This window comes from Salminus brasiliensis, chromosome 13, assembly GCF_030463535.1.
Source record: "Salminus brasiliensis chromosome 13, fSalBra1.hap2, whole genome shotgun sequence".
In the NCBI taxonomy this organism is placed as follows: Eukaryota; Metazoa; Chordata; class Actinopteri; order Characiformes; family Bryconidae; genus Salminus; species Salminus brasiliensis.
The window spans coordinates 18,932,560-18,947,033 of NC_132890.1; the positions used below are offsets into that span (position 1 = coordinate 18,932,560).

Below are 14,474 nucleotides of genomic sequence, written 5' to 3' on the forward strand. Positions count from 1 at the left end.
CGCAATAATGTACATCTGTGTAATGTAATGTGACAATAAACCTGATTTTATTATATTTTTTATTTGATACAGTTGGTAGCTTTTCTGTGCCCACATGAGAAAGGTTTGTTTGAGGACACTCATTGCTTTGACCAACACACAGTACAATGTTTTTGAATGTCCCTTGGAGCCATTTCTAAACAACTACAGATTTAAAGATCATCATTTTAAACAAATGTACAAAAGTACTGAAGTATTATTGGGAAGTGAAGCCCAATAGCAGAGAGGAAATTAGTTTGGATTGTCAAAAATATGAACAACAGGAAGCTCCCAGAACACCGGTGTTACTATCTACAATCAAGCATGTTTTATAACGCCATGGACTAAGAGGCTGCAGTCCAAGAAAGAAGCCTCTGCTCCGAAATTGACACCTGCAAGCTTGACTAAAGTTTGCAGCTGACCACATGAGCAAAGACAAGCCTTCTGGAAGAGGGGTTTAGAGTAAGATGAGATACAGATTCAATTGTTTGGCCAAAATGACAAAAAATATGTTTAAAAATGTATTTAACCTGATAACACTGTACTAACCATTACGCGTGATAGTGATAGCTGTTCAAGGAGGACTTCCTCAGAAGTCTTCAGTATAACTTCAAACCAACATCTACAACAATAACCCTGAACACAGCTGGGTGTTCCAGCAGGACAGTGACTCCAAACACACATTACAGTTTGTTGTGGAATTAGACAAAATGTTGTAGTCCATTACTACAATTGTTTGACTTTATGTGGATGGTCCAAACATACATTTACATTTAGTGCATTTAGTGTCAAAATGCAGTTACCATACACACTGTATAGTTAAGATATACACAGTTACAGATATTCAGGATAGTTAAGATAGTTAACTGGCATGCAGTTGACAGTATGGGTTTTGTAAAATTAAATATCTTTATAACGTCTTGTTACACTTAACTGATAAACAATTATAAAAAATAAAGTATTGCAAAATGAGCCTTGCCAGCTTTTTCACTGGAGAAAAAGTGTTGCAATTTAGTTGAGTCAGGTTTTATACAGTGATGAGATGTATGGGGTGATACATATTTACAAATTCAGAACCATTTTCCAGTTCTGACAATGCCCTGTTTCCTCTGTTTGTTTTTTCTGAAAATGTATGAAAACAAACACACACCACAACATCTCACTTTATCACTTCTTTTTTGGCAGATTCCTCGTTACATTTTGACTCTGCATGAGCTGCTGGCGCACACGCCTCACGAGCATGTGGAGAGGAACAGCCTGGAATATGCCAAATCAAAGCTAGAAGAACTATCTAGGTAAAGTTCACCTACACCACCTTACCACCATTGCATCCACATCCTTGCCATATTCTGCATCCACCACCCACTATCTTCCAGTATGAAACACACTAGAGTCTGTGATTACCTGAGGCACACTCTAAAAACTAAGATAAATTTCAAAGCTAATTCGTAAGGATCTGGCTTCTACAACAGGTTAATGATCCAAAACGCACCTCAAAGTCCACAAGGTACATCCTTGCAAGACATCTCAATCTCACAGAACTAAAAACTTTTTGCAAGAAAGAATGAGTGAAAATCCTCCTGAAAGAGGATTTACAAGCTGTGAAGGATGTACTGACCATGCAGGATGCTCAAATTTTGAGTCCTTTTCCTTTTTTTGGTGTTTTGACAGTCGCTGTAAATGTAAAATAATATGTGTAAAGATATGTGTCATATTTAATCATCATTTTATGCCTTTTGGAAAGCAACTCACTTCTTTACTTCTAATCCTTTACGGCAACAGATATTCTGACCAGGGGTAAAATATTTGCATGCCACTTTCCATACAAAAGCAAACAGTGTTGTTTGAAAGCTTAGATTTTAGGCAAACTGTATCTGCTTGTTTTAGTAAACAATGAGCTAACTATTATGAATTTGATAATAGTTATTATCAAGTTGAAATATAATCTTATTGCAGTTAATAAACATATAAACAGTTCATGCAAAATAATCTCAATGAATAAGTGAATATTCATGACCTATTCATGACTTATCTGATAACATATGCCTTTCAACAGCACTAGATTTATGTGAATATGGTAAACATTTATTAAATATTGTTTGATATAATCAATAGAATTATGCACGATGAGGTGAGCGAGACAGAAAACATCAGAAAGAATCTAGCCATTGAGCGCATGATTGTGGAGGGCTGTGAGATTCTCCTGGACACCAGCCAGACTTTTGTCAGACAAGGTAAATGCACCCCACAAACACACACCAACAGCCTAGAGCTCCACAAAAGAGCCTTAGATTTAGACTTAGATAAGAGTAAAATCCCACAGTTGGATTCTCTGCTCTTTTCCTCTGTTCTCTAAACTGTCACTCCTGTCACCCTGGATTGTCACACATTCCCTCTATTTTTTTGCCTGGGCACTAACCCATCCTAATCCTGCCAGTCTCAAAAGAACAGTCTAAAAAGTTAAAGTCTATGGCAAGGCTTTCAATTCCAAAACTCTAATTTCTAATCACACTCTTACCATGAGTCAATGCGGTACTGGGAAATGTTACAGATCCTCCTCATAACGGACCAGAGTTACGAAAATAAGTGATAAAGTCCTGTGGATTATTTATGGAATGAAGTGCTATGTTTAACTTTATCTTTTATTTCAATTCACATCTACCACTTTCCACATGTCTTCCAAACCTCTATCCTACACTGCTACTTTTCCCAGGATCTCTTATCCAAGTACCCATGAGTGAGAAGGGGAAAATCACCCGTGGTCGCCTAGGCTCCTTATCTCTAAAGAAGGAAGGAGAACGACAGTGTTTCCTTTTCTCTAAGCACTTGATAATTTGCACCAGAGGCTCTGGGGGGAAGCTGCACCTAACCAAGGTGAGATTATTCTGCCTTAATGCTGTTTTAGCTCTAATGAAGTTAGCTGGGGGGGGGGGAGAGAAAATACTTAAACATTTTAAAACTTTGGTCAGACTTGCTTTTAAGTAGCAAACTAGTCAACTTCTACAACACCTTCTTTACTGAATTTTGCAACTACAGCCTACACAACTAGCATAAGCGAAGAAGAAAATAAATAAAGAAATAAAGAAAGAAATAAAGTAATAGAAGGGCACACAGAACTGTTCTCCTACTACAGTAAACCTTTAGCCAGACTACTCAATTACCCAAATTGAACACACAATGACAGCCATTTAACACTTTACATAGCTAGCTAATTACTCTCTGAGGCTTCCTTAACATGTTTTTATCCTTTCTTTATTGTCCCATTCTCCTAGTAGCCTCTTGTATGCAATGCAACACAGGTACAATGCATTTCCAAGTCTGGCAAAGACATGTTAAACAGTATTGAAAGTAGCTTCCAATGAGTCTTCCAACGAGAACAAATTTAGCTTAGATCATATTTCTGAATTGTATTTTTTTTAATTACCCCACTCATTGAATATGTCTTATGATTGGTTACTAGGTAAATTAACATTTAACTGACTGCAGGTCAACATTAGTTTAAGGTTATAAGTAGCTCTTTTATTTTTCATAAAATGACTTTAAACCATGTTAAGTCAATGAAATGGTTTGTTGCATCAGGGACCATAAAGATAAACTTTGTGTTGGCTGTAGTTTTACCACACTCAGTAATCCCATACTGTCCCTTGGTTTTGGGGTAAATTAAGGCAATTTAGCAATGACTGTTTCAGGGTCACCTGTATTGATTATTCGATAGCAGCAGATTTGTTCAATGTGTCTCACTGTGCTGTGTTTCTGGCTGGCAGAATGGAGTGGTGTCGCTCATCGACTGCACACTGATAGAGGATCCAGAGAGCACAGACGATGAGTGTAAGTATCAGATTGTTTTGATTTCTATCTATCCCTGAATGCAGTGGAACATCTACTGCTGAGAAATACCAATGCATGATTACCTTTAGAATGGACTCGGTAGCTATTAATATATTTCTACAAATAAACACAGAAAATGATGTCACTCATATCATTATTGGCTCGGTATAATTTCAGTATTATCAATTTAGGAAGATTTTGAGGAATCTACAAAATCTTTTTACAAAAATGTTGGACAACTTCATATGAATCAGCCTAGACTTCCAATCCTCAGTATTATGAATTAAAAGGGACATATCATATTCTTAGATAGATAGATAAATGGACAGACAGATATATAGATTATCAAATATTTAGCAGGCAGTAGCAATTACATAATACAGCACAGTAATGCAATACAATAATAACAATAAATAGAATAAATGTAAAAAATAACTTGTATATGAAATAAAAATGTGCAGGAGGAGTGTGTATTATCAGATAGATGACTACTGAATAGATATGTGCATATGTTGGTGTTTAAGTAAAGTATCAGTAGTATAAACGTATCAGAGTGTAAACGTACAGGATGCACAGTAAAGTGTAAATAGTGCAGATTAAATCTATGATTAAACATAAGAGACATAAGAGGCTCATCCGTCCTCCTCCCTCTTCTGACCCCACTGGGATAAGTTGAAGAGCCTGATGGCTCATAGAACAAAGACTCTCCTGAGTCTGACTGTAGAGCAGCTCTGTGACAGCAACCTGCCACTAAACTTGCTCCTTTGGTCCATAATGATGGTTTGCAATGATTGTGGGTGACCATCATCATAATAATGGAGAGCAGTGCAGTATCCTTCTCTCTGCCACCTTAACCACAGAGTCCAGTCCAACTACTGAATCAGCACCATCTGACCAGCGAGCTCATGTTCCCCATTACCACCAAAGGGATAGATGGTTTGTACTTCCAGCATTTCTCCATGCGCTTACCCTTTAGCTTAGCTCTAGCTCTGCAGCCCTGATAGCGTCTCCACAGCTCCTCCGAAATGCTGTGCTTCGTGCCGGTGTCGTGACACATCCTATCCCCAGACTATTCTATTGGTTAAAATCGCTGTTTTATATTTTATCCTTTATCTTTTACTTTCGCCTCATAGCAGTAGTGCAAAACTAAATAAGCACATTTTGCATATTAAATTTCTGTTTGGAATAAATAAAAATCAAAAATTAAAATTTGTTTGTATAGCGCTTTTTACAAATGGTATTGTCACAAAGCAGTTTTACAGATTCAATCATCAGTAAAAAGAAAGAAATCAACAACATAAGAAGACATGAAAACCTAGTGAGCACCCCAGTGAGCAAGCCAAAGGTGACAGTGGCAAGAACAAAAACTGAGTAGTGATAGTTAATGCTGGCAATATTAGTAGTGGGAGATTTTACCATAATCATTAGGCAGGTAGCAGTGGCAAGAGACAACTCCAGCAGATCTGACTATAACAGCCTAATTAAAAGGAGGCAGCCAGAGGGTAGCAGAGCCACAAGAGCACTCTGAAACACTGGCATCTATCTGCTCCGCCGTCCACAAACCTGTGTGATCACATGTAAGCAGTATACTACAATTCCCTGTGTCCATGAACCCCTGGATCTGCAACCTTCATCTAAGGGGAAACATTAATTTTCAAAAGCTGAGCTAAACAGATGAGTTTTCAGCCTAGACTTTTGAGACAGATTGAGACCGTGTTTGAGTCCTCAACATTATCTGGAAGGTTATTCTACAGTTGGAGGGCTTTACAAGAAAAGGGGGGTTTAGCTGATAAACCAGGAATAACAGAAAAATCATTAGCTTGTAGCTTTTGGACTTAAAAGGAGAACCTCTGTTTTGTCACTGTTTAGAAGAAGTAAGCTATGTGACATCCAGCATTTTATATCTTTTACACAGTTCTTTAATCTAGACTTGTCATCAGGTGGCTGATATATAGAGCTGTGTATCATCTGCATAATAATGCATAATAATGTCTGCTTATAACTGTGCCCAGTGGTAACATGTATATTGTGAATAAGAGTAGTCCTGACGTAGAGCTTTGCGGAATTCCATATTTCACTTTTGTATCATTTTAAGAAAAATCATTTCCCTTGACAAACTGATATTCTTCAGTTAAATATGATTTGAACCCGATTAGGGCAGTTCTTGTGATTCCAACCATGTTCTCTAACCTTTCTAGGAGGAATGTGTGATTAGTCATATCAAAGGCTGCACTGAGGTCGAGTAGAGCTAATAAGGATACATAGCCTTGATCAGAGGCAAGATAGAGATTGTTTGTTATCTTGACTAGGTTGGATTTTTTTATACAAGCCATTCTTACCCAGTTATGAGCAGAGTTGTTGGGCCACAGCTTTTTCTAAGATCTTAGAAATAAATGTTAAGTTAGATATGGGTCTATAATAAAACAAATGTTAATAAATAAAATATTTATAAATACACAAAGGTTTTATGACTGCTAATTTAAGGGCTTTGGGTACATGCTCTAAGCTAAGGGACAAATTTTCTATTGTTAAAAGAAGTCTGATATTTGGGAGTAATTCTTTTAGTATATTTGAGGGAATTGAGTCCAGTGTACAGGTTGTACAATTTGCTGAGGAGATACTTTTCTCTAGTTCTGGCTGTGGAAGTGGGTAGAATACATCCAGCCTTTGCTCTAAATCAGCTATACCAGGTGACAGACATATTGGATTTAATAAGGACGGTTGGATTTGTTGTCTAATATTTTCTGTTTTATTTTTGAAAAAGTTATTTTATTAAGTTTTTTTTTTTTTAAACATTGCTGGTTAAATTAGCTGGAATCTAAGGTTCGTTATCTGCCTGACTTTTAGTAAGTTTTGAAATCACTCTAAAAAGCATTTTAGGATTATTCTTGTTATTTTCTATCAGCTAGGCCAACTGTGCTGAGCGAGCTTTAATGACTGCCCTTCTATACTGAAGGCCTGTAAATATTAATTAATGTGAATGCATTCTTATTTGTGACTGAATTGGGTATATTCATGGAGAGAATCTCAAAAGAAGTGAAGGTGTCACGGTGTTTCTGAATCATATTTAGTGTATTCTGGTAAAGGATGCATACTCCACCTCCTCTGCCTGATAATCTAGGGCTATGTTTCCGTAAGACAAAACCATCTAATTTCTGATTATTTATCATTTTATTTACAATGACTGCTTTTGAGTTTAGTGATCTAATATTGAGCAGACCAGGCTTTAGGTCTGAGATGGTGCTGTTACTGTTGAGAGTGACAATTAAACACTGATTCAGTTATTAAAATAAGCTGTTCATCTGTGTTTGTATTTAAACCTGGGTGATGCCTCAAAGCTTGCGGTCGGTTTGGCCTGTCTGTCTGTAGCCTGGTTGATTGTCAGCAGCCTTTTACAGTACTCTAACCAATACTCTACAGAACTTTAACCAACTGTCTATAAAGCCTGTATGATTTTCTGAACACCATTTGGACATGCAGCGGTCCAGCACTGTGAGTCTGTTGTAAGACTCAGTGCCACGCCTCATTGGGATGGTGCCAAAGCATATTACGGCATCAGACATCGTCTGGAACAGCTCTTTAATGTTATCCTTAGTCACTTCAGACTGCCGCAGATGAATACCGTTGGCCCCTACTACCCTTGAAAACCCGTTTGCTGGGTGCTTAAGGTTGCCACTAATGTCCGGTGCTTTGGCTCCTGGTAAACAGCTAACTGTTACTGCTGGAGCCCCTAAAGAACCAGCTATTTTCATGTGTTGAACAATAGTCTCATATGAGTATTTTTAGAAGTATATATTTATTTTTTGCCAAATTATCACTTTAAACTTTAAACACTTTAAACCACCGAACACCTACAATGCAAAAATAACATACAGGGTAATATGGTTTTGTATCATCTGCTCTCTGTAGCAAAGTCGGACAAGAGCAGCCAGGACATGGAGCACCTGGATTTTAAGATAGTGGTGGAGCCCAAAGACAGCCAGTCCTTCACCGTCATCCTGGTGGCCTCTTCACGGCAAGAGAAATCAGCCTGGACAAGTGACATCAGCCAGGCAAGTCTAATGCATCATCACCGGTCATCCATATAGCATCAGCCAGGATCAGTGTATCTTTGGTCAAAAATCTGTGTTAATTCTCTCTGTCTCTGTCTCTCTTCCACAGTGCATAGACAACATTCGGTGCAATGGACTTATGATGAATGCCTTTGAGGAGAACTCAAAAGTCACAGTACCACAGATGATCAAGTAAGACTTCTCTTAGACACACATAAGCAACAGAGACTTAGAAGGTAGACACTTGCGATACAGCACATGTATGTATTTTGACTGCCTGTTTGTTATTTACTGTAATGTAACTCCTTTAAGTGTTGTTATTAATCAAGTGTTTCATCAATATGTTTTCCATGCTCAGGTCTGATGCCAGTCTGTACTGTGACGATGTAGACATCCGATTCAGTAAGATGATGAACTCATGCAAGGTGCTGCAGATCCGCTACGCCAGTGTGGAGCGGCTGCTGGAGCGGCTGACTGACCTGCGCTTCCTCTCCATTGACTTCCTTAACACCTTCCTGCACTCCTACCGTGTCTTTACCACTGCTGATGTCGTTCTTGACAAGCTCATCACCATCTACAAGAGGCCTATAAGCGCCATTCCAGCCCGGTTTGTCTCACATCTACCTTGCATAAATAGAAATATGTTAATTGAAACATAAAATGCATTGGATGGACTTTAGTGCATCAGGCATAACAGTGGCATGTGGTTGAAAGAATGTAAGCATGCCTTCAGCGTCAACCAGTTCCTATGGCTTTCATTCATTATTAGCAAAAATAATATTTTTGGGCAAACGATTCCTTTAAAGGTGCAGTAAAGCCAAAGCAAAAAGACATGAAGGCAGACACTCCTGCCTTCCTCTGCTAACCGAGTGTATGTGTGCTAACACGCGTGCACACACACACTGCACAGACACAGGGAACTTGAGGGAAAGAGGGGGGAAAACTTCAGTTCAGACAGAGGGAAACAAACACAGGACGAACACACGAAGGAGAGTAAAGGTAAAGGTGCACGTATTTGTCACTGTACACTGTACAGCAAAATGTGTCCTCTGCATTTAACCTATCTGTGGTAGTGAACACACACACACACTAGTGAACTAGGGGCAGTGAGTACACACACACACACACCCAGAGCGGTGGGCAGCCAACTCCAGTGCCCGGGGAGCAGAGAGGGTAAAGGGCCTTGCTCAAGGGCCCAACAGTGGCAGCTTGCCAAGCCCGGGAATCGAACCCACAACCCTGTTAGCGATAGCCTGGTGCTCTAACCGCTGAGCCACCACTGCCCCCCTATGAGACCCACTCAGCCTTCAGCTCGAGAATGTGTCTGATACAAATACTCAACCTCAAAAGATCCAGCAGTGGGCAACTGGATCTGAGTGCGTATATAGCCTTTTGCCCAGGTGTTGTAAATCAGGCTTAATTACCGGCTGGCATGACTCGGGGCCTCCCCCTGGTGGCAGGAGGAGGCCTTGGCCTAGAGCTACCCCTTACACTATGTACGACATTAGTTCTGTTTTCTTAACAGTTCATGGTTTAACTTGATATAACTTAAGTTAGTGAAGGAACCATAAAACCAAGTGAAATTTATTTGTATAGCACTTTTTACAACTGTTGTCACAAAGCAGCTTTACATAATTAGTAATTAGTAAAAGACAGAGACAAAAAAGAAATAACGTAAGACATGAAGGATCAAAGACCCCCAGTGAGCAAGCCAACGGCAACAGTGGCAAGGAAAAACTACCTCAGACTGGAGGAAGAAACCTTGGGAGGAACCAAGACTCACAAGGGGGACTCATCCTCCTCTGGTCAGAACTATTTAAACATTATTGATTTTGTTAAACTGCTCTGATCATAGTTATATACTACCACAATATACTAATCATGGTGTAGATAGTTAATAGTGGTGATATTAATTGTGGCAGATAGTTAAGAGTCCATTTAGGTTTTAACATGGTCATTAAACAGGTAGCAGGGGGTGTGCCGCTGGTCTGGTATGGGTGGTGGTGGGTGGGGGGCCTGATGTTTGGACCGGTAGGTGGCAGCTGGTCTAACGCAGGTAGAGGGGACCTCAGCGGGCAATCTTTTAGCAGGTCGGGCTGGGTGGCCATTTACTCGGAGAAGGTAAAAAGAGAGAGTTAGTTCTGAGAGGATTTTATAGAGAGCAGAGAATGTATCAGAGCGTGTCTGACGACTCCAGCAGGTCTGACTATAACAGCCTAATTAAAAAGTAGAGAGCCAGAAGGTAACACAGACACAGGAGACATTAATTACCAAAAGCTAAGCTAAACAGATGAGTTTTCAGCTTAGATTTAATGATTGAGACTGTGTCTAAATCACGAACATTATCTGGAAGAGTTTGGGGGGCTTAAGAAAAGGCTCTTCCCCCTGCTGAGGTTTTCTGAATTTTGGAAACTACTAAGAAGCCAGCACCCTGAGATCTAAGTAATCTTGATGGTTCGTAATATGTAATAAGACCCCGCAGGTACTCAGGAGCGAGGCCATGTAGGGCTTTATATTTTAATAGAAGAATTTTGTATTCAATACGGAATTTAACTGGGAGCCAATGAAGAGCTGATAGAACTGGACTGATATGGTCAAATTTTCTAGTTTTAGTAAGGACCCTGGCTGCAGCGTTTTGAACCAGCTGAATTTTATTGAAGTGTATTACAGTAATCTAGTCTTTAGGTCATAAAAGCATGTACTAGCTTTTCTGCATCCTGTAGGGATAAGGAATTTCTTAGTTTGGCAATGTTCCTAAGCTGCATAAAGGCTGTCCTACTAATATTAGCTATATGATGCTCAAATGATAAATCTGAGTCGAATATGACGCCAAGATTTTTAGCTGCTAGACCAGGAATAATGGAAGCATCAGCCAAGTCTAACATTAAGTCTTTCTTTTGGACCTAAAAGGAGAACCTCAATTTTGTCACTGTTAAGAAGAAGGAAGTTATGTGACATGACAGAGCTTTCTATCCTTTACACAGTCCTCCATTTTCTGTAATGTAAATTTATCGTCAAGTTTGGCTGATATATACAGCTGTGTGTCATCTACATAAAAATGGAAACTAACGCCATGTCTGCTTATAACTGAACCCAGTGGTAACATGTATATAATAGCGTAAAATATGTAAAATAGAGCCTTGCGGAATTCCATATCTTACTTCTGTGTCATTTGAAGATAAATCTTTTATCTTCAAACTGATAGCATTCCGTTAGATATGATTTGAACCATGATAGGGCTATTCCTGTGATTCCAACCATTTTCTCTAATCTTTTTAGTAATATAGTATGATCTATTGTATCAAAGGCTGCACTAAGGTCTAGTAGGGCTAATAAAGATACATAGCCTTGATCAGAGGCAAGAAGGAGATCATTTGTAATCTTCACTAGGGCTCTCTCTGTGCTGTGAATGGGTCTGAATCCAGATTAGAATTTCTCTTACATGTCATGTTGTTGGGCCACAGCTTTTTCTAAAATCTTGGATATAAATGTTAAGTTGGAGATGGGTCTGTAATTAGACAATACGCTAGGGTCAAGATTTGGTTTCTTGATTAAAGGTTTTATGACTGTTAATTTAAGGGCTTTGGGTACATGCCCTAGGCTAAGGGATGAATTTACAATTGTTAAAAGAGGTCTAATTATAATTGGGAGTATTTCTTTTTGCAATTTAGAGGGAATTGGGTCAAGTGTACAAGTTGTACAATTTGCTGAGGAATTATTTTTTTCTAGTTCTGGCTGTGAAAGTGGGTAGAAGGCTTCCAGCCTTTGTTCTACAACTAAGTTATGTTCTAAAGCAGCTCCACCAGGTGACTGCCATGTTTGATTTAAAAAGCAGGGTTGGATTTGTTGTCTAGTATTTTCTAATTTATTATTAAAATAGTCCATAAAAACGTTACTGGTTAAAATCAACTGGTCTCTGATCTCAACTGGTCTCTGATCAAAACGTCTACATGATACTTTAGAGGTTGATACCTCGGATATACCTCAGAGGGTTCAGCAAATTGTATGTGTTAACTTGCTATGTTGAGAGTTTGTATGAGGTGCCATGTTTTTGTGAACGGATTACGCAGTTACAGTGGTTTTCTTACCTTTTCCCAGCCGTAGTGAACCAAATAGCCTTATGTTCCCATTAACACACTTACTTGATGTTTAGTGTTTTCTCATCCTACATCATTCGACTAGCAAAACCTAGGGGCACACAAAGCAGTTTTTAAGAACAACATAGTGCACTACGCATGGGGTTAGGGACCATTCTGCCCTAATGTGTGATAGGATAACGTTAATCTAGTCACCTGTAGCATTAATTTAGTAAACAAACTGGCCAATTTGGAATAAAATTCAGAACAGTCATGATGAATGACCTCTCTTCAGTACTGTCAGTGTATAGAAGAGCTTTTAGGACAAGCATTGGACACTATGGACACTATTGGACAAATGTTTTGGCACCCATTTTAGCATTCAACACTACTCCATAGCAACAACCTTATTACTAAACTGTTACCATGTGTCAGTGCATTAGAAACAACATGTTACCATAGCAACCACCTAGCCACACTTTAGCAACTTACTAGGAACACCTTAGGAACTGCTTTGCAACACATTAGCAAACGTTTTCAGGATGTTGTAGTAATTTTAGCATTAATGTTATATTATCCAAGAACATTTGGCTCTTCAGACATGTAATAGCATTATACATTTACATATTTTTGAACATATTCAGCTTTAATGTTTAACAATTTATTTAGCCTTACCATAGCAAACACCTTGGGTACAATAGCAACTGCTTATAAACAATTTAGCAACCACATTGAATACTATTGCAACAGCTTATTAACACCTTAGCAATCATCATGGATACCATAGCAACCACCTAGTCACACCTTAACAACCAGAAACACCATAACAATCACCTGGGAAATCAAAGAAACCCCCATGCATCACCATAGCAACCATTTAACAACCAACTAGCAACTTCATAGCTATCACTTTGGATACACGCTCATTTACACCACATACACTTTGACAAGCCAACTTAAATTTACCCTTCCTTGTTTGAGAATACACTTGTTGCCCAGCTTTGTAACTAAGCAAAAGTTTCATCTAAACAAACAATACAACAATCTACAACAAACACATTCTTTAGCCTTTACACAGTTCTTTACTGACATGTCCAAAATCATGCAGTTTTATGCATTTTTCTCTTTATTTTTTATCTTGCTCTAGCATTGCCTTTTTTTATCAGGCACCATTTCAGCCCACACTTAACACTTTTTGAGCTTTTTTTATAGCCTTTACGGTTTACCCTTCTTGATTGTTTTCATTACACCTTTTCTTGGGTACAGGGGTATGCCTGATGTCCAATAGGAATTGGATGATGAAAGTTGGGGAGACATCACATGCCTAGTTGTTGTAATTGTGGTCTATTATAAGCTTGGTCTATTATAAGCTTTGTTTTTTTAATTTATTTATTGTTTGGCTCCATTAAATAATTGTTAAGGCAGGTGCAAGGTCTGTAACTTTATACTTGCGTACCTAGGACACCCCAATTACACAAGATGCAAGCTAGCATGTGTTTCCTCCAAGATACATGAAGCAATCCACCACTTTAAAACTGCTGCTAACTACTAGTATTGTTATGTCAGCTGACAGATGAATGGCTAATCAGAGTAATGGGAAGAACAAAGGCCAATTGTGCTTTCTGAGACCCCTGCCCCAGACGACTGTGGCATCACTGGGGTTTGAACCAGCAGGTCTCCTGATAATAGGGCCAATGCTTGGATGGCTGTGCCACTTGGGAATGTCATTGTTTTCAAATGTTTTTTTATTTCTGTGTGTGTGGACAAGAACATGGTTCTTATTGACTTGTGTTTAGTAGTGTCTAAACTTTTTGAATTTATAGCCTATTCAAACTAACTGAGGTTATCCTTGGGTAAATAGCAAAGCACTTTTGTAAGTTGCTCTGGATAAGAATGTCTGCTAAATGCCTTAAATGTAAAGATAAATTAGAGGAATTATTCAGTGTGAGTCTGTGTGCTATAGTGGCAAACAACTGATATCCTGATAACATAATTTAGCCTTTTGGTTAATACTTTCAGCTGCTTAAACTAAAAACAAAGTTACCTACTATTTGACTATTGGTACTAATGGCAGACTAATTGTTAATTGACTTATTGGTTTAATTTCTGTTTTTAATCACTGTGCTACCATGCTCAGCTTCAGTGTCTTTAGTTCAGTGTGTTTCTTTCACATCTCTCATAGACCTTTTTGGTTCATGCAACATAAACATAAAAACTATATTAAAAAACAATATGCAGGTTTTATTTGAGTGTGATTTGTGATGCTACTAAGATGTTGGCCTAACGTATTTGTCTGTTCTGCTGAAAGCAGCTGTGATTGGGACTGAGTTCCTCTTTCTTGCCTTCCTAACTGAAGACTAATCTCAGCAGGGTCTGTCACCATCACCTTAGCAACTGGCTACTCTGCTGCAATACCCCGCCCTCAGCTGCCTGCAGATGATCTGCTGGATGAAATATTTAGTATATAAATTTATAGCCAATCTCTCCTCTGCCCCCTCCC

The 14,474-nt window shown here is 38.7% G+C and overlaps 1 protein-coding gene across 2 annotated transcripts in view; it reads left to right on the forward strand.

Annotated features, from left to right (window-relative positions):
- Window positions 1–14,474, forward strand: part of rasgrf1 (Ras protein specific guanine nucleotide releasing factor 1) — a 64,248-nt gene that overhangs the window by 26,488 nt on the left and 23,286 nt on the right. For both annotated transcript variants that reach the window (XM_072694625.1, XM_072694624.1), the window contains exons 8-14: window positions 1,204–1,313; window positions 2,134–2,252; window positions 2,732–2,892; window positions 3,783–3,846; window positions 7,756–7,898; window positions 8,008–8,090; window positions 8,257–8,505. In XM_072694625.1, coding sequence (XP_072550726.1) covers window positions 1,204–1,313; window positions 2,134–2,252; window positions 2,732–2,892; window positions 3,783–3,846; window positions 7,756–7,898; window positions 8,008–8,090; window positions 8,257–8,505 — 929 coding nt within the window. The remainder of the gene's footprint in view (window positions 1–1,203; window positions 1,314–2,133; window positions 2,253–2,731; window positions 2,893–3,782; window positions 3,847–7,755; window positions 7,899–8,007; window positions 8,091–8,256; window positions 8,506–14,474) is intronic.